Source organism: Saccopteryx bilineata, chromosome 3 (genome assembly GCF_036850765.1).
Source record: "Saccopteryx bilineata isolate mSacBil1 chromosome 3, mSacBil1_pri_phased_curated, whole genome shotgun sequence".
Taxonomy (NCBI): Eukaryota; Metazoa; Chordata; class Mammalia; order Chiroptera; family Emballonuridae; genus Saccopteryx; species Saccopteryx bilineata.
The window spans coordinates 57,235,956-57,256,652 of record NC_089492.1 but is presented as its reverse complement, the minus strand read 5'-3'; the positions used below and the strand labels follow the sequence as shown (position 1 = coordinate 57,256,652).

The 20,697-nt window shown below is 38.2% G+C and overlaps 1 protein-coding gene, 2 non-coding genes and 1 pseudogene across 3 annotated transcripts in view; 1 reads left to right on the top strand and 3 right to left on the bottom strand.

Annotated features, from left to right (window-relative positions):
* The window catches only part of NSMAF (neutral sphingomyelinase activation associated factor), a 66,367-nt gene that overhangs the window by 25,679 nt on the left and 19,991 nt on the right, over positions 1-20,697 (top strand). The window contains exons 6-13 of the mRNA XM_066266178.1: positions 3,460-3,510; positions 6,701-6,772; positions 7,086-7,133; positions 7,238-7,290; positions 12,798-12,927; positions 14,920-14,991; positions 16,515-16,623; positions 18,669-18,845. Of these exons, the coding sequence (XP_066122275.1) occupies positions 3,460-3,510; positions 6,701-6,772; positions 7,086-7,133; positions 7,238-7,290; positions 12,798-12,927; positions 14,920-14,991; positions 16,515-16,623; positions 18,669-18,845 (712 nt within the window). The remainder of the gene's footprint in view (positions 1-3,459; positions 3,511-6,700; positions 6,773-7,085; positions 7,134-7,237; positions 7,291-12,797; positions 12,928-14,919; positions 14,992-16,514; positions 16,624-18,668; positions 18,846-20,697) is intronic.
* On the bottom strand, positions 12,012-12,087 carry TRNAG-GCC (transfer RNA glycine (anticodon GCC)). The gene has a single exon. It is a non-coding gene; the product is annotated as a tRNA-Gly (tRNA).
* Positions 19,097-20,059, bottom strand: LOC136328524 (glyceraldehyde-3-phosphate dehydrogenase-like; annotated as a pseudogene).
* LOC136332414 (small nucleolar RNA SNORA27) lies at positions 20,428-20,552 on the bottom strand. Its single transcript, XR_010730679.1, has one exon. It is a non-coding gene; the product is annotated as a small nucleolar RNA SNORA27 (small nucleolar RNA).

The window sequence follows — 20,697 nt, the reverse complement described above, 5'->3', positions numbered from 1 at the left end:
TAGAGATTATCTACCACTTCCTTTGGCTCTGGATTTCACCCTCTTCATCTCTAAATGAAAAGAGAAGAGGAGATCAGTGTTGCCTCAGCTACGAAGTAGGGCCCTAGTTTCTTGAGGTGTTCAAAGAAAAATCTTTCTTTGATCAAGTAAGTGTAGGAAAAGCTGTGGGAAAGAAAGGCACTTGGATTTCTTTACTTCAGGACTCGACTCAAAGGCTTAACATACAGAAGTGCATTGAGTCTCAAGGAGGTGAATGGTTAGGAGCCGAAAGCGCTCCGAGCAGTTTTCAAATCACTGAACCCTTTGATCATGGAGTGCTTTTTCATGTATACTGAAAATAATGTTATGAAAATATTAGATTAGGTGATTTTTTAGGCCTGCATCCTGATTCCATTATCTTTAAGGAAGAAAACATTTCACAAGCTATCTTTGACTTTACAGTCTTAACTGGCATAAATGAAAACAGTTACAGCCATTCATTACTTTGGGGAAGGAGCACATTAATAATTCTGGTCTGCCCCTGTCCTCTCATTATTTCTATAATATCCTTCCACATCATTGCCATATTCTAGAAAGTCTGTATCTTGAAAGAACCACCTTTTTTATTGGAAGTATGGTTTTCATTAGAAAACCATATATTTTGATAAAATTTTAATAAGTTTGGACTTAGAAATAAAGTCCAAATATATCAAAAGTCCAATATATCAAAACAGACTCAAAAATATATAAAGTGCAATATATCAAACAGACTCAAAATCAGCTTAATACCAGTGGGTGACTAGACACAAGCTACTCTTTCAAATGTCATTTTAAGCTCCCTGGGTTAAGAACGAAACCAGCAAATACAGCTTTTATGGTTTTTGATTATTTACTAGGTCACAGAAACATGGTAATCTCCCATTATCTCTAGGGGACACATTCCAGGACCCCCAGTAGATGCTTGAAACTCTGGATTTTACCGAATCCTATATATACATGTTTTTTTCCTGTACATCATACAGTTTTACTTAAAGGAAGCACTTTACAACTTCTCTATGGCATATCCAAATTATCTACATCATTACTCCTGTGCTGGGGTTCTTAGTAAGTGAAATAAGGGTGGCGTGGGCACAAGCACTGAGATTTCACCACAGTCTTCTGATAACCGAGGCAGCTACCTGAGGACATGCAGACAAAGGGATTATTCATGTTTGGCTGGTTTGAAGCAGGAGGGCATGAGATTTCATAATGATTCTCAGAACTTTACACACTTTAGACTTATGAATTGTTTATTTTCCATTTGATATTTTCAGACCAAAGTTAACTGCTGGTCACTTAACCCATGGAAAGTGAAACCATGGATAAGGGAGGACTACTGTATGTTAGGTTTCTTAAAATTTAGAGAGTTTTGCTTCCAAATTTGCTTTTACTGGTAGAATAGAGGTTTTTGTGTATTTGTAAATAATAGTTTTAATTCATGCACTTAATGAGTATTATATGCGAGGTTTTAGAGATCTAGGGAAGAACAACATGCCCTCCTCACCATGCATTTTACTTCTCAGTGGGGGAAACAGACAAGTAGCAAATACCTTCTGCAATGCCAGGTAGTGATAAATGTCACGAAGAAAATGCAAACCAGACAAAAGGATAGAATACAATAAGGGATACACATGCTACTACAGATAGAATGGTCAGGGATGCCTCGCTGAGAAGGTCCCACTTGAAGGCACAGCACTCAGAAGGCGTGAGGGAGTGAGCCGTGCATCGTTATGAGAAACGGCATCTCAGGGCAGAGGCCTGAGACCAGAGTGTGCTGGGCAGGTGGCAGGCACAGTGAGAGTGTGCCTGGACCGGGGCAGGGGAGAGTGCTGGGGAGGGAGGTGAAGGGTGGCGAGACCTTGTCACAGAGGGCCTTGTGGCCCCTAAGGAGCTAGAATAAAGCGCGAAAGAGAAAAGCCACGGGAGAGCGGACAGAGAAGGAGCATGGTCTGGTTTGTGTGTATTTGTAAATCTCTCTGGAGGCTGAGGAGAGGACAAGCTGGAGGGGGAAGTGTACAAGCACGGAGACCCTGTAGGGGTGTTCAGAAACCGGCGCTTTAGACCCGGATGGTAGCAGTGAAAGGGAAGGGGTGGTCAGAGTCTGGACACATCCTGAAGCAAAACCTAACAGGATGTGCTAATGGACCAGTTGAGAGGTGTAAAGGGAAACAGTCAGTAAAGACTCCAGCTGGGTGGATAGCAGTGCCCTTTATTGTGATAAAGAAGCAGGCTTTGTTCAGAATGTGGCCTCTCAGAGCCAACAGGCAGTTAGACGTACCTAGAAAGATAAATGGGAGGTTGGCAGTTTCCAGATACTTTTTAAACGTTGGTGCTGGATGCGGTTTCCCAGAGACTGAGTGTGGACAGAGAGGCCTGAGGAGGCCCCACAGCTCTCTGTGACAGTAGGGCTTGGAAAGAGCAGGGCCAGAAGAAAGACAGGAACAGCTGGCAAGTTCAGGAGACCAGGAGCAGGAGGCTGGGGAGCCAAGTGGAGAACTGCTACCGAAGAGTCATCGCCTTTGTCACATGCTCTGAGAAACAGTCAAAGAAGACCTCAGAAGGGACTCTTGGATTTGGTGACATGGAGATCTTGTGCATCTTTTATGGCCTTTTCAGGAGTGGTGTCAGTAACATGGGAGGGGTGAAAACCTGTCCTGAGTCCAAGAGAAGATCAAGTCAGCTCTTGTAAAGAGTTCTGCCACAACAAGGAACAGCAGAATGGCCAAAGGAGGATGTGAGACCATGGAGAGTTTTCTACTACAGTTATTTCAAATGGGACAGAGTGCAGTGTATAATCATGGGAGCAAAGCTTTTGACTCGCTGATGGGGGGTGGGGAGGTCCACAATCCGTGCCCTAGTAGAGTGACTGGTCTCCTGAGTGTCTGGGCAGTCCCTCCATCGTAACAGGAGAGAAGGCAGGGAGAGAGGTACAAGTATAAGGAGATTGTTGGTTCTGGCAGATGGTGTTATTTGTTTGACATATATAGTTACTAACACACAGTATAAGGACAGGTGGCCTGGTGCATGTAAGAATTCTGTATGTCCAGATCACCTCTAGAAAAGGAAAGTTCCTTCTTGTTGATAAATTAATTCATGCCACAGTGACTTATTTTACCCATTTTTTAGAAAACTGACACTTAGATTAGTACCTTCACCTGTCTACTTGGTTACTTGGTACAAAGGATGGCATTTATAAAGTACTGTACATATTTTATTTATCTAGTAATGGTTGATGCCTTGTGGCCTTATGTATCTATTTTTTAATTTAATATTTGTTATTTTAATACCTGAATCTTAAAGTTATATTTATATTAATATAAGTGCTTTTGGAAATTGGAGATTATGTAACAGTGATTTAAATTCAATTAATAATATTTGAATTTATAATAACTTATTGCTGTGAAAATTTTTATTTTACAAATATTTGTTTGTCTTTCTCAGGTATATTTCATTAAAGAACACAACATTGTAGCACCATATAAAATAGAAAGAGTAAGTAAAGTTTTCTATTTATTTCCAGAAATTAATATAGTGCTTTTGAACATTAAGATTTTGTGATTATTAACATTTTTAATCAAATATAATATTAATGGGTATTTAAAAGCTTGTTACCTAGCAGATATAACAAAATTACCCAAAGAAATCAGAGATTTTAGTATAGGAGATTTCAATTAACTGTGTATGTGTGTGTGTGAGAGAGAGAGAGAGAGAGAGAGAGAGAGGAATAGATAGGGACAGACAGACAGGAAGGGAGAGAGATGAGAAACATCAATTCTTTGTTGCAGCAATTCACTGATTGCTTTGTCATATGTGCCTTGACTGGGGCAAGTGGGGGGGTGCTACAGCAGACCTAGTGATGCCTTGCTCAAGCCAGCGACCTTGGACTCAAGCTGGTGAGCCTTGTTCAAATCAGATGAGCCCATGCTCAAGTTGACGACCTCGGGGTTTTGAACCTGGGTCCTCCGCATCCCAGTCTGATGCTCTATCCACTGCACCACTGCCTGGTCAGGCTAACTTTTTGATTTTAAAAAAATTGTTTAATAGGCAAAAAAAAAAAAGCACTAGAGTAAAAATTGAAATCAGAACATATATCATTTATAAGATTATTTACTGGATATCACTGAGAACTTTTTTTTGAGAAAAATAGGTTACTAAATACCCTTATTTGAGAGCTCAATAATAATTGATAAATTTTCTTAATTGGGTAGAAGCTATGAGTAGACTTGAATACAGTATCTGGTTTTCTAGGACTGCTCAAATAAGCATAGACATTACATTTAACCATGCTGTGTTTTATTTAATTCTTTATGTGTCAGCTTAATGTATAGTAAAGGAGCAATTCTACCAGAAGAGAATCTCTACAAGACCAAGAGACAAGGCCAATGTTCTTTATAATAACACCTCTGTGAGTTAGGAAAAATCCATCCTTCCTGTGAGACAGAGTCTCAGAGGCTGTATCGCTGTCCCCCTGCAGGCCAGCCCACAGGTCCTCGGCCAGCAGTTTGGGAACTGCATGCTTATGTCAAAGAAACAGTTACATATACCAGTTAGTCAGAAACTATAAATATTGAGATTTAATTACTCTCAGCTGGTGCTGTTGGCATTTTGGGCAGGATAGTTCTGTATTGTGTGGAACTGTCCCTCAAAACATACTACTTGAAGAGCAAGTAGTATGTTTTAGCAGCCTGTTACCACCCACTCAATGCCCTAATACACTGTTCCCCCATTGTATGCTGCCCCTCCACATACCCCCAGGTTGGGAGTCACTGCCTGGGGTGCTACCCTCCAAAGTCTCTCTTGATCGGCACCTGAAATGCTGCCCTTGGTCCACTGAAAAATTATATGAAAGGAAATGAATGAGGTTGTCTGAAGCAAAGAGAAGATGTTTTGTTCCGATGTGAATTAGAAAACCAAAGGACTCTCAGATTTGAAGAAGGCGGAGATAGTGAAATCAGTGACAACAATGAGAGACCTCAGGTTAGGAAGCCCCAGACCCTCATTCCTCTCGTGGACACACTTCAACAACCATACATGGCCCAATTTCCTTTGAGAGGAATTCGAAAATTAATCAAGAGCCCGCTGCACACCAGGTTAGCATGAAATCAGTCTCACTAAAGCTAGTAGGAAAGATTGTAGCCTCCCCCCAGCATAGTGCCATATGATTGGGAGGAAACTCCCAGCTCCCAACTTCTCTCTGGGCAGGGAAGACAACCCCTGGACCTTTGTTCAATGTTCCTACCTTTGGGGGCAGCTGCCTGAAGGAGTGACATGTCTCGCTTGTCTTGGAGTGTTGACAGGACCAGGCCTACTCTAGATGCCTGGGACCACCAAAAGCAAGAAAGAGCAGGGCATCCTGCTGCTGCTCTAGAGGGCCTGTGTACAGCAGACAGGCCGCTGCCACAAGGCAGACTCTCCCCTAGGGGAAAGAGGAGAGGAGAGCACGGGGCACATAGAATTAACCAACACAACATATATGCGCCCATCCTCAGTACAGGCGCCTACACGTATGAAGCAAACGTTGACAGAATTGGAGGGAGAAACTGACAGCATCACAGTAATAGGGGACTTCTGTCCCCATTTTCAGTAATGGGTAGGACATCCAGAGAAACAATTTAAGTAGGAAGTGTTGGAATCCATGGGAGTCCGAAAGACCAGAGTAACAGGCTTTATTGAAAGGAAGAAAGGAACCCTGCCGGGCACTCCTCCTGGGAGAGAAGAGCACCAGTTACAGACTAGGAGCGAGTTATGTAGTGCTTGGGAGAGCCTGAGGGGATACTGAGGCAAAAGTCCTGGTATGTCTGGAATGCTCCTCCTTGGGGGGCTTCGAGCATGTGGGTGTTGAACCAAAAGTCCTGATATGTCCGGAGCCCTTCCTTGGGGTGGGTTGTCAACTTTTTGGAATTCCTTTGTCTCAGGGGCGATAGTCCAGTAAGGGTGAGGTCTGACAGATAAGCGGAACAGCAACAGGGCAGTTTGGAATTCAGGTATCTATCAGGAAGCAGAGGACTTAAGCAACACTAGATGAAGCGAACCTAACAGACACATTGAGAACATTCTCCCCAAAAGCATAGAACACACATTCTTCTTAAGCAGACATGGAACATTCTTCAGGGTTGATCACATGTTAGGTCACAAAACAAATCTTAATGGACTTAAGAAGAATTGAAATCCTACCAAATAAGTTTTGCAACCACAAGGTAATGAAAATAGAAATCTATAGCAGAAGGCAAAATCACAAGTGTGTGGAAATGAACACTCTTGAACAACCAATGAGTCAAAGGAGAAATACAAAGGGAAATTTTAAAATATCACAAAACAATAATAACAACATACCAAAACTTATAGGATGCAGCAAAATCAGTACTAAGAGGGAAGTTTATAGTCATAAGCACCTACATTAAAAAAGAAGAAAGATCTCAAAATTTAAAACCTAAGTATACATCTCACGGAGCTAAAAAAAAAAAAGAGCAAACTAAGCCCAACATTAGCAGAAGCAAGGACATGTAAATATAGCAGTAAATCCGGTGGGCTGTGCTTCCAGGAGCGCTCATTTTTGGGTGGGGTGAGGACGGACTCGCCAGGCAGATGCATGCAGCATTCGGCTAGGGATTTGCAAGTGCTCTTCAAGTAGTATGTTTTAGCATGCTTCTTCTCTTCTTTTATTTTTTTCTCTTTTTGTTAGGGCAAAATGGAATATGTCTTTGAATTGGATGTTTCAGGGAAAGTGGAAGATGTTGTGGAGACATTGCTTCAGGTAAGCCAGGCCTTCCTCAGGTATTTACTGGGCAAAGAATTCAAAATACACTTAGGCAGAAACTTGTTTTTTAATTTTATATTTATGTATCTTACTGAAATACTAATCTCATTTAGAAATATGAATCAGATTTACTTCATTATGTTGAATTTGAAAGCTCTTTATTAGGAAGAAGCCATACATATATCAGAAGTGATCGTAACTGTTACTAAGTAGCAGGGTGATTGCTGCTTTTCATTGCTTCTGAGGAAATACTGTGCCTTCATGTCATCTGAGGGAAAAAATAAATTCATGTATATTTATAATATTATAGCTTCACAGAGCATCCTGCCTTGACAAGCTAGGGGACCAAACTGCTATGGTAAGTTTCTAAAAATCTGTGTCTTTATTATAAATTAACTTGTGTATTGATTTTTGCTTATACTTATATCCATACTCTTTAAATGGTGCTTTTTTTTTTAATAGATAACAGCTATTTTGCAGTCACGTTTGGCTAGAGCATCTTTTGACAAAAACAGGTAAGTTTTGAATGATTTTGTTTACTGGCTATAAAAGCAGCAGACATCTTTATCTGTTTGCCTCGCTCAGCATATCCAGGACTGATGTTATCATCAGCCTCAGCCCCAACCTGCTTTATCTTAGGGAGTGGCCCCTCAGCACAGGAAGCCCTCAGGGGCTTCCTCCACTCTCCGTCATCAGGAGATTTGTCATTGGCATTTGTCAATCAGGAAGGCCCCTAGACTGATGCCCTCTAAGGTTTCTGTCTGTCAGCTTCTGGCTTTTCATGCTGTTACCGTCTCAGTGCAGGCTACCATCACCTCACACTAAACACCATGACAGCTTTTAGCTTGTCTGCCTGACTCCAGTCTTCCCTTCTCCAATCTTCTTTTCTCCACCTATCTATTGTACCATTAAATTATGTTCTTTCTAAACAACTTATCTAATTGTATCACTTGTCTGTTTAAATTCTTCAAGACTTCTTATTGCCTTCGGGGGAAATCTTAGCCTTACTTGGCACACAGACCACTTCCATTCCAGTCCGAGCCGCTGCTCTTGAATTCTGGGCTCCAGCTCTCTGAATTACGGGCAGTTCTGGAGTGTACCAGGGGTTCTCACCTCTGACCCTTAGTACAAGTGTTCCCTCTGAGGGAACTTGACCTTCTACCTCTTGCTCCTGGCTAGCTCTTCCTTATTTTTCTCATTTCAGCTTAGCTGACAGTATTTCTGGAATGTCTTTCCTGACTCTTCAAATTGTGATAGGTACCTTCCTGAGGTATCCTATAGGGAACAAGAGACTATATTTCTACTAGTCTAATTATTTTTTCCTTAGCTTTTCTAAGTATACAGTATATTTTCTGAAAACAATTATACTGTAATATCAACCTGTTCTCTCATTTGTTTCTTACCTTAAGTTAAATAGATTTCATTATATTAAGTAGATTTCAGCTATTTGTCTATGTCTCCATCTGCAGTACTACAGTACTAATTACTATAGCTTTATCATTGCTATCACTTGATGTCTGGTAGTATAGGGCCCCATAGTTTATTGCCTTTTTAACTGTTTTCAATATTCTTGGCCTTATACATGTCTATATAAGTTAGAATTAGCTTGTCAAGTTCCATAAAAGGAAGCCTACTAGGATTTTGATTGTGATGTTGTTTCTATAGGTCTTCTGTAGTATCTTCCTTATGATTTTTGTTATAAAGGTCTTTCCTCCATTTTTAAAAAATTTTTTTTAATTTATTATTTTAGAGAGAGAGAGGAAGGGAGAGAAAGCGAGAAACATCCATTTGTTCCACTTATTTATGCATTCATTGGTTGATTCTTGTATGTGCCCTGAAGGGGGCTCCAACCTGCAATGTTGCTGTATAGGATGACACTCTAACCAACTGAACTAGCCAGCCAGGGCAGCCTTTCCTCAGTGTGCTGGATTTATTCCAGTACTTCGTATTTTTAATGGTGTTGTAAATGCTATCCTAGGGAATTTTTATTTTCTGTGTATTGTTGATATATAGAATGCAATAATTTTTTTGTATTCATTTTATTTTCAACAACCCTGCTAAACTTTGCAGTCAATTTTATTATGTAGGTTCTTTGATATGTTTAGAATCTTATGTATGAAATATTGCAGTCTCTGTTTACTAGGTATCATTTTTATTTTAGATTTTTGCATTTGCAATCATTCTAGCTTAGAACAAACTAGAAAGTATTAGTTGAATAGATTCATTTTTAGATTCTTGTGTGCTAGGGTTTTACTAGAAGCTTATGTTTATAAATGAGATTAGTTTGTAATACTGTTTTATTGCTATCTTTGTGAGATTTGTGACCCTTAAAACTTGCCAATAAAGCCATCTGGCCAATGATGTGTTTTCTGTGTTTATGTTGGCTTCTTTTTCTGTTTCACTTATCTGGCACTAATTTTTTCTCTGTTTTTATGCTTGTAGGATATATTAGGTAAGTGAATTACTCTGAAGAATAGCTTCCATTTTAGAAGGGAAAAGGAATAGTAAGAAGAATTAGCTTCTTTTGACCTACTTAGAATACATAATTTTTCTAAGTTGTGATTTTAGCTTCAATCCTGGGCTTCAGCATAATGTTGTTTTAAAAAACTGTTCACTATGAAAGATTTAATTTATCCAGTCTCCCAAGATGTTAGACTGAATAATTTGGGGAAGAAATTTTTAAAGTAGAAAATGAAGTATTCCAGTATTTATGCTTCCTTTGAAAGAAAGAAGATAAAGTTTTGCTTTAAAAAAGGCTTTTATCATATTTCTGAGGAAATACTTTTTATTAAAAAAATAAAGGGTAATTATTTTTTTCTTTCTGCCCATTCTGAAAATTTTTAATCTTTGCCAGAATAATGTAGTGATCACAGATTCTCTAGAGTTACCAGGTATTAATTTGTTAACATTTTTCCAAATTTGTCTTAGTTCTTATATGTTTATATTTTCATTTGCTTGCTCTGTTTATGTGTGTGTATGTGTACATATAGATATATATACATAATATATATATGTAGATGTGTTTTATATATGTATATACAAGGTAGGGCCAAAATAGGTTTATAGTTCAAATGGAAAATACTACAATAATAATAAATAATATAAGAATAAACACTGTTTTGCATCCTCACAACTGTAAATCTACTTTTGCCCCACTCTGTATAGATAATATATTTATGTATATGTTTTGTAGTATGTATAACATATATGAATATAATTGTTTCTGAACCTTTTGAAATTTTATTACAAGACATCATAACCCTTTACTCATAACTACTTCAACAGGTATCTGTTAAAAGGATATTCTCTGACAATCCTCCATACATTAGAATACTCAAGTTGCAATAATTTTATAATATCATGTAATTTATAGCTCCATATTCAAGTTTCCCCACTTATATGGCAAAATGTCTTCTTTGCAATAGTTTACTTTTGATTAATTTCAAACTTAAAGAAGAGAAGTAAAGATAGTACAAAGTCCTTTTACCCCTCACCCAGTTCCCCCCATTGTAATGTGTTTAGAATGACAATGCTGCCATCATCTTTTGTTGGATGTATTCTTTGATTTGATCTTTTTTTTATGCTATTGAAATTTTATTTTCCAATTATTTGTTACTGGTCTATAAAGATATAGTTGGGTTAGTTTTTACATTGACCTTGTATCTTTTGACTTCCGAAGTCACCCATTAGTCCTAGTGGATTTTTTATATTTCCATAGAGTTTTCTGTGTACATAATCATTTAATCTGTGAATATTGACTGTTTCACAGAAATCCTTATGGCTTTTATTCCTACTTCCTGCCTCATTGCACTGTTTAATTAATAGATGTGGTGGGAGCAGACATCCTTGCCTTGTGCTTGTTCTTACAGGAAAACGGTTTAATGCTTCCCTATTAATGAATGATGCTAGCAGTAGCTTCTTTTAGATGCCCTTTATTAGAATGAAGAAGTTCCTTTTTATTCCCGGTTTGCTGAAAGGATTTTCGATATTAAGTTTAGAATTTTGTTAACTAATTTTCCTGCATTTATTGAGATAATCATATTTTTCTTCTTCTGTTAATATTGTGAGTTATATTGATTGATTTTTTTTAATGTTAAACCAAACTTGTATTCATGGGATAAATTCAACTTTATCATGATGTATTATCCTTTTAATATATGGTTAGAATTGCTCTACTAATATTTTGTAATTAGTATATATCATGAGAGATACTGCTCTGTAAATTTTTATGTATCTGTCAGGTTTTGCTATTGCTAGGGTATTGCCAATATTATTAACCTTCTCAAGAAACCTATTTTTGACTTTATTGATTTTTCTCAATTTTCCATTTTATATGAAACTGATTCCCTCTCTCATGATTGCCTCCCTTTGGCTTCCTTTGGTTTTAGTATTTTTGCACCTCTGCTCTCCCGTCCTGGTCTGGCTCTCTGCTCCTCTGCAGATCTGTCTTCATCCTTCAGCCCTTAGCCTTCTATGAGAGGTTGCTCCTCCTCCTGCCGTGCAACTTTGGTCCTTTTATTTAGGTTTCTTTGCATCTGCAGCTTTCTAGTAATTTTTTTTTAAATAATGAGACTTATATAACTTATCTAGCTGGTTTTTTCTAGGATAATAGTACAAGGTCTCCTTTATATCCTAACTAGAAGTGGAAGTCTGCCCCTGTATCCTTTTGTCTTGTTACTTATAATGGAGATTTATTTTTAACCCAGTTTTGTAACTAAGTAGTTGCCTTCAAATATTGATTATTTGGTTGTTTCCTTTCTATATTCTTTTTAATTAGTAAAGCAAAAAGACAGTGGGCTTTTTTGACTGTTTAATTTACAAGGGGTGGTAGAGAAATCATCACTGATTCATTTTACTGTAGTAAATCTACAGAAGAATATACAGTTGACACTTGAACAACAGGGGAGTTAGAAGTGACAAACCCCATGTAGTCAAAATCCCACATATAACTTTCTTTTTTTCCAAAGTTAGAAGCGGGGAAGCAGGTCAGACAGACTCCCATATGTGCCCAACTAGGATCCACCCGGCATGCCCACCAGGGGGCCATGCTCTGCTCATCTGAGGCATTGCTCTGTTGCAACCAGAGCCATTCTAGCACCTGAGGCAGAAGTCATAGAGCCATCCTCAGCACCCAGGCCAACTTTGCTCCAGTGGAGCCTTGGCTATGGGAGGGCAAGAGAGAGACAGAGAGGAAGGAGAGAGGGAAGGGTGGAGAAGCAGAAGGGCTTCTCCTGTGTGCCCTGACTGGGAATTGAACCCAGGACTTCCACATGGCAGGCCGACGCTCTACCACTGAGCCAACCGGCCAGGGCCCACATATAGCTTTTGACTCCCCCAAAAACTTAACTACTCATAGCTACTGTGGTTGACCAATCAATTAATATATATTTTGTATGTTATTTGTATTATATGCTATATATTCTTACAATAAAGTAAGCTAGAGAAAAGAAACTGATATTAAGAAAATCATAAGGAAGAGAATATATATTTATAATATTTATTTTTTAAATGCTCATATATGTGGACCCTCACGGTTTAAACTGTGTTGCTCATGGGTCAGCTGTACTTTGGAACTGGCATTTAAGTAATTATAATTGTGTGTTCATAGCCTTATGAAATATACTGTGAAATAAATTCTACCCATGCAAAAATGGCCTTTATGGCTATAAAAATAGGCCTTAATGACACACAAAAAGAAAATTTTGTTAATTTAGGGATAGTTGCAGTGTCAGTTTATTTTGGAAGGAATGAGAGTTGAGGTCAAGAGTTATTTGGCTTCACTTGTCTTCCTTTCTGCAATATACAACCTCATCTGATTTTTAAAAATTGAATTTTCATTATACCATTTATAAAAATGTCAGTTTTATTTAAGCAACCAATTTATATTACCCCTTATTTTCTATTAAATCGGTGTTTAGACAAATTTTATGCGGTCACACTGTAACTCTCTGAGATAAAGTTAAACCCAGAAAGTAGATTGGTTTCTGATTTTTCTTTTTTTGCTTTTGCTGAAAATCATCAGATTCCAAAGTGTTTCTGAAAAGCTGCACATGGAATGCAAAGCAGAAATGGTGACCCCCCTGGTGACAAACCCTGGACACGTGTGCATCACTGACACCAACCTGTACTTTCAGCCTCTCAATGGATACCCGGTAAGGAAGGACTGCAGGGGCGGATGGAGAGCTTCTTTAGCAGCGGGGTGTTCCTCTTATGCTGTCTTTCCTGGGAACTTGACGTCACCATTGCAGCGGTCTCACATTTTGGTGAGGATCAAAATTACAACCCCTGTCCCCTCCATCATCTGTGCCTTTAGCAGGCTCCCTGTGTAATCTTAAGCAGTCTGAGTTTGAGCTCTTCTGATCTGTTTTCATTCTGGGGTCACTTGCTCTCAGCGTGATGAAAGGAAACCCTGGCTCTCCCGATTTCAGTGAAGAATCATGAGAGTTTTACACCTTTCTTCTCGGAGGCACTTCTGGAAGAGACAAATGAAGTATACTAAAATTAGGAAGACGTGAATCTTTTCTATCTACTTACATATATGCCTATGTTGGTACTTTTTGTTTTTCCTTTATTACCAACAAAATCAGTAGATCTGAATCCTTCCCAAGTGCTCGGCGCCCAGCTAGTGCAGTGGGCATGCAGACGCTGCCGTGCTCCTGCTGTGAGGGAGGGCCATCTTCTCCCTCACAGGGACTTTGTGGGCCAGTAAGTAAAGATAAACTCATATCTACAGTAACTCTTGTAAAGATTTGTTGCTTTATCTAGATCTGGCCCCTTTTGGGTGTGGTTAATTAAAGGAAGAGGAATCCTAATACACTCTGATGGGGCTGTTGAACTATTTGTCAGGGCAGTTTAAATAGCGGGGGTGTTTTCTGCTACAGAAGGCCATACCCTGGAAATTCTCCAGGCTGGTCAGTTATTATATGTCACTAAAACTTCTAATACTTTTTAAGTGGAAGATGGTGCTATAATAATTCTGTCCACCAGGTGGTGGGGCGCATTCACCAAACCCTCCCATGCAAGCACTGCATAGCTGATGTGTGGTGTAATAAATTGCATAGCTCTGGTGGTGTAATAAATTGGCTTGGCCAGTACTGTTGCTGCAGCTTGGGGTCGAAAACTTTTGGAAAAATACCAGAGTAAAAGTATCCATAGTAAGAGCTTCAGGATCCATAGTATGAGATTGAGCCCTCCCACTCAGAAAGAGGAAAATGAACTTGTCACCTTTTAGCCAATCTCACTGCCTTTTCTAACCTCATTCCTTTCTTACTAGCATTTTAAGGTTCTAGAGAAGCAATTAAATTGCCCTCCTCATAAAGAAAGAAAAAGTTTAGAGGCCCTGTTTTATACTATAGCTATTTACAAGCCTTAATACACTGTAGTTTTTATTTGTTTGTTTATTTTTACAGTATCAGAGAGGATCAGAGAGAGGGATAGATAGGGACAGACAGACAGGAACGGAGACAGATGAGAAGCATCAATCATTAGTTTTTCGTTGTGACACCTTAGTTCTTCATTGATTGCTTTCTCATATGTGCCTTGACCGTGGGGCTGTAGCAGACCGAGTAACCCCTTCTCAAGCCAGAGGCCTTGGGCCCAAACTGGAAAGCTTTGCTGAAACCAGATGAACCCACGCTCAAGCTGGCGACCTCAGGGTCTCAAACCTGGGTCCTCCGCATTCCAGTCCGATGCTCTATTCACTGCACCACCACCTACTCAGGCATACACTGTAGTTTTTAAGGAGATAAAAGACAGGATTATATAAAAAGATGAATCAGTACTAAGCAAACCATTGCTCTATAAAAGAATAGAAAAATTCCTGAGAGGTTATTTATAACAATCCTTTGTAATTCCATATCACTCAACAGCCTTGCAATAACCTGAAAGATGAATGTATTGCCATATTTTTTAGTACTGAATGAAGATAGGAATACCTGACCAAGGTCATAAAGCAGAAAAAGGGTAGACTAGAATGTAAAACCAGACCTGCCTTGTTTAAGGTCTCCTTTTCCAATTGTTCACTTTGTAACACTTCGGAAAGGCAAGATTTGGTCAAAAAAGCAGTTTTTCTGCTTTCTCATACTAAAGATCAACTTGTAATTGTCAAAATGTTGACATTTGAGATTGTCTTTTTACTTTTAAAGAAACCTGTGGTCCAGATAACACTCCAAGATGTCCGCCGCATTTACAAAAGGAGGCACGGACTCATGCCATTGGTGAGTGCAGGTGGAGTGTCAGTGCTGGGTAAAAGTCCTGTTTTCAGTTTAACCAATGCTTTATTAACTTCTCAACTCCCATGGCATGTCTGAAAAAGAGTATGTTACATTGTAAGCAAGTGGTCTCCTGTGTCCTGCTGCTCCTTCTTTTAGATGAGCTAGAAATTTATAAAGGAATAACTTCTTTCACTACATTAGAAGGCTGTTGTGAAAATGTTTTTGGCTCCAAGCGCAAGAGGGGTAGGATGTGTTGCCTTGAGTTTTTTTACTCCTTGTTCTCAAAGTTTCTGGGTTTATGCAGGGATAATGTATGCAGAACAATCCAGTGTGATTTGCCACCATCTGTTCATAGCAGCTAGATCTCAGAGTAAAATCTGGAAGCTAGTACAAAATTAACTCTTCAGTGGAACTGTATTATCTTCACAGTTAGCTTATTTTAATTCAGCCTTTATCTTGGTAAGTGAAAGAAATGAATAAAATAACCAATTGAATCATATGGGCAGTTCTTCCCACCATTCCCCTAAATAAGCATATATCCATACTTATATTAGTTTTATAGGCAGACCTTGGAAACCAGTCCCCACATGACGTGTGATTCCAAAGTAGTTTAATTTGATATCGATATAAATTTATTTGTTCTCCTTTGTGGATTAACCAGTAACTGGGTAGCATTACAAAAGCACTATGGAATTTTAAGCATCTCATTTTTGTTTCATATTTGTGAAATTTACCTGTTTTTCTATTTAACTTAAAAGACTGCTCTTCATTTCTAGTGCTAATAGAGGATTATGGATATAGGTAACTTAAAAATCTTTTCCTTTAGGTATAGACATATAGTCAGAGAAAGAGAAAGAAATGATATTAAGTGCCTTCTGTGTACTGGGAAATTTCTATACAATATTTTGTTGTCATGACATCACTGTGAGATAGACGATCTCCTAGTTTATAAAGAAACTGAGATTTTAAGAGCTAATGTCCTCTATTCCTTAACTAGTAAATTGTGAAAGCCAGTATTTGAACCAGAGACAGCCCTGCTTTCATCATTTTTTTGTCTATTTCTGCCCCAGCTCGACCTTACCAACACAACATTCACAAAGCTCAGAGTTTTCATAAGAATAACTGCAAGTTATTAGTTGGGTTGTTATTCAGTTATCAATTTGTTGGATTGACATAATCATTTCATTATAAAAGAAAGCTAAACATCTGTATTTGAAAAACATGTGAAGACATGGATCAGCCACTTTTCATTTCAAAATACTGAATTCACAAAAGCTATCCTCAATAAAAATATTCAATACCAAGCACGATTTTTTAAAATGTAGAGATGTGAGTCGTGTGCTCAGGAAACTTATATATATTTATATGCATATGCATCACTGAATCAAATTTATAACTGGACAGTGTGAATACGGGGCCCACTAGTAAAAAATGAAGCTGTTTAATCGGAAGGCTTTTGTCATTGTGTAGCTTATATTGCACTGCAAGATTAATGAAACACTATTTTATTCTTCCTGAATTTATAGGGCTTGGAAGTATTTTGCACAGAAGATGATCTGTGTTCCGACATCTACCTAAAGTTCTATGACCCTCAAGAAAGAGATGACCTCTATTTTTACATCGCCACGTATCTAGGTTTGGTACTCACCCTTCATTGTATCTATTCATGTGAAGGTAGTTCAACTCCTAAGTAACTGAGATAGACAATAAGAGAAGAAAAAAAGAAAAATTCTATATCTAGAACTGCCTCGTTGTGGTTCTAGTAATGTCTTCTCATTAGTAACTGTGTCTTCTTATCAGTAACTGTGGTTGGCAAGATAGCATTTTAAAAGCTAAGGGGAAGTGTAAATGAATTTTGGTATAATAGTTCACTCCAATTGTGGTTTTAAAAACTCTTCATAAATATATATATACATTTTTGTATTTTAACACACAAGTTGAATGGATTATAAAGACTCCACTTAATTACTATCATGTCTCATATTAGTTTTGAGAACCAAAATTAAGTTTTTTAATATGAGACAGTGGGTTTATAGTTATATGTTTGTGATCATTAATTGTTGTCTTAATCACAAAGCTGGACAATAATATAAAAAAGACACATGAACCTGTAAGCTCAATGTAATACCTGTGGACTGAATTTGCTTTTAAATAGTATTTCCTCAGTCTTTCATGGAAAGTGTGAACTTTCCCACCTTTATTAGAGAGAATGCCTGGTTTTTTCTTTTCAAGCATAAATATATTAAGTTGTATGGCTGAATGAAATTATTCTTACTTACAAAGTTGCCAGATGACTAGAATAGAATGATTTTTAAAAACAGATGTTGGGATTTTATTAATACCATCTTAATTTTATTTGTTGTTTTGTTGTACAGTGAGGTCATATATTAGATCTATAGTATTCCTTTAGGAATAAAATTTTCTTTCAAGGAGGAATAATTTTCAATGAGGAATATATCCTATTGTAGGATTAGAGTTTGTTTTTTTCTTCTCACATTAAGCTATTCAGTTTCACTTAATGCATACATAAGTAGAGCTTTGGTACAAGTTTACTATTATCTTCTGCCTCCTTACTTAATTTTTTATTTTTTATTTTCTAACTATAACAAGATTATAACAAAAAAAAAACTGAACTTCCAATGGTGAGTTCTAAAATTTGAAGTAAAAAAACTTATTATAACCTAAAAAAATCTGTCTTCTATTAAGCTGTTTGTTTTTTCTAGTTTATTTCTAAGGTTATTCAGACTTCCTTTAAGGTGTTCTGAGAATTGAAAATGGGAATAAGTTTTTTTATTTTTAAATTCTTTCTCTAGTATCTCAGAGAAGAAACTTATTTAAAAAAAAGTAAATAAGAATAAATGTTGAACCAGTAAAATGAGTTAGATAAGTTGCTTGATGCAGCTAATAAAAAAATTGAAAACAGAATATTTTTAAGAAGATAGAACAGTTGACTCATTTTCTACTCTCCGAAAGGAGAGTTGTCATTGGCGCCATGTAATCTGTGGTTCCAGTTTCCTGAGTTATTTCTGGGGGTGATCTTTCTGGTTCTAGTTTGCAAAATCGTGTCTTCCTGTCAAATGTCTTTTTTTCTCCATTAACAGTTTTCTTGTTCCTCACATTCATAATGACATAGTCATTGACAAATTAGCAGGAGTGCACCTCTTCCAGGTCTGAAAAATATTAAAAGATTGTTTTGTTTTAGTCTCATAAAAAATGAAGAAAATAAAGTTTTACAAATGGTCATGGCTTCTTAAAAGTGTTAAAGCTCAAGCACATTTGGAAAGATTCTTTGTTAGTCATATACTATCACTTACATATAATATAGCAAATGTTACATATTGTTATATAATGTTTATATCTTTTCTCCATCACTTTTATATGTGTTTTATATGTTTATGCATGTATATGTTTTATATCATACATTTAATAATTTTTATATCATACATTTAATAATTTTTATCATACATTTAATAATTTTTCCTCCTGAATCTTCAAGATATTTATACTTAATGGAACAACTATTTAGTGAAAACAAACTATACCCTACTTTTGTTTTTCTGAAAATGTACTTCCCAGTGCATTGAAGGGAATACTTTGAAAGCACCCAGTGTTTACGTGCCAAGTAAAACTCAGCCAGCATTTGCCAAGTTAGTGGTGACCTTGGGCCCTGTCCTCCTCAGAGCACCACGTGGCGGAGCGCACAGCTGAGAGCTACATGCTGCAGTGGCAGCGCGGGCACCTGTCCAACTACCAGTACCTGCTACACCTCAACAACCTGGCCGACCGCAGCTGCAACGACCTGTCCCAGTACCCGGTGTTCCCGTGGGTAATCAGCGACTACTGCAGTTCGGAGCTGGGTAAATGCCACAAAGCAAAGAAGAGATACATTCTGTTGTAGAATTATCATGTGATCTTTGAACAGATTAGAACCTGTTTTGACTTTATTACTAAAGATTGCCAACTTCCATTTCAACATAATGGATGTTATATAAATTAAGTTTTATTTATTTTTTGTTTCTGGATACGGTGGACTTTATTGATGGTGTATGACAAGGTAGGGCTCCCTAAGCCACTCCCCCTTTTCAGGAGGTCTGGGATGGAAACTGGAGTCAGGAGATTTTCAATGTGTTCGGGGGTGGGTATGGGGCAAGGACTCCCCAGCAGCTAAGAGTCTCTTTTCCTCTCTCTGGAGCTGGTGGTCCAGGGTGCTCTTATTCCTGGGAAACCACGTGGACCATAAGTTTCACCACCTTGTTGCTGTTCATTGTCATACCAAAGTGGTCACTGAGGGCAATGTCAGCCCCAACATCGAAGGTGGAGGAGTGAGTGTCACTGTTAAAGTCTCAGAGGACAACCTGGTCCTCAGGATAGTCCAGAATACCCTTATGGGGCCCCATTGATACCTGCTTCACTATCTTCTTGATGTCATTGTATTTGGCAGCTTTCTCCAGGGGGCACGTCAGATCAATAACCAATATATTGGGGGTGGAGACATGAAAGGCCATGCAGGTGAGCTTCCCATTCAGCTCAAGAATGACTTTGCCCAGAGCCTTGGCAATGCCAGTAGAAGCAAGGACGATATTCTAGGCAGCTTCTTAACCATCATGCCACAGATTCCCAGAGGGCCACCCACTCTTCTGATGGTGTGAACTGGGGTCATGAGTCCCTCTACAATGCCAAAGTTGTCATGGATGACCTTGGCTAGAGGGTCCAAGTAATTGGTGGTTCAGGAGGCATTGCTAACAATCTTGAGGGAGTTGTCATACTATTCATGATTCACACCCATTGCAAACACGGAGACATCCACAGAAGGGGCAGAGATGATGACCCTTTTGGCTCCACCCTTCAGGTGAGCCCCAGCTGTCCCCAAGGCAGTGAAGACACCAGTGGACTCCACAACGTACTCACCACCAGCATCACCCCATTTGATACTGGTGGGATCTCACCTCTGGAAGATGGAGCTGGACTTGCCATTAATGACATGCTTCCAATGCTCAGCCTTGACTGTGCCTTTGAACTGACCATGGGTTAACTCATACCAGAACATGTTGCCCATGTAGTTGAGGTCGATGAAGGGGTCATTGATGGTGACAGTATCCACTTTGCAGAGTTACAAACAGTCCTGGTAACCAGGCACCCATTCCCTCCGACCTTCACCACGGTGTCTCAGGGTTGTCCTGGCACAGCGCAGGAAGACGCGCTGTCTCTCCAACAGGAGGAGCAGAAAGCCTCAATTATCTGTTTTAAATTATCTGTTTTCCCTACTGTCTCTTAATTTTTTTAATCCAAAAAAAAGTACTCACATCCTTCTTAAAGGACGTGTCCAGGAAATATGCATATAATTGTAAACCATATTATCATTACTACCCATAAGTACCAAGTTTTGAAATACTATAGTTTTTCACTTTGAAAAATTTCTCAATATCCTATATTTTTTCAGTTTGTTTCCTCTGACAGGATGGAAAACATCAGTTTGCTTGAGTTTTAGAAGGATATTTCCTTTGCCCCACTTGAATGACCAATAAAGAAGACATAAGTCCAACTGGCAAAGTGAAAAGGGGATATATCCAATTATTTTAAAAATTTACATTAAAAATGTGATTGCCAAATTTATGACTATTCATAATAGAACACTTAGAATCTACTGAAATATTTTTAAAATGAAGTAAAATCATTAATAATTACACTGAGAGGTACCCATTTTAATTT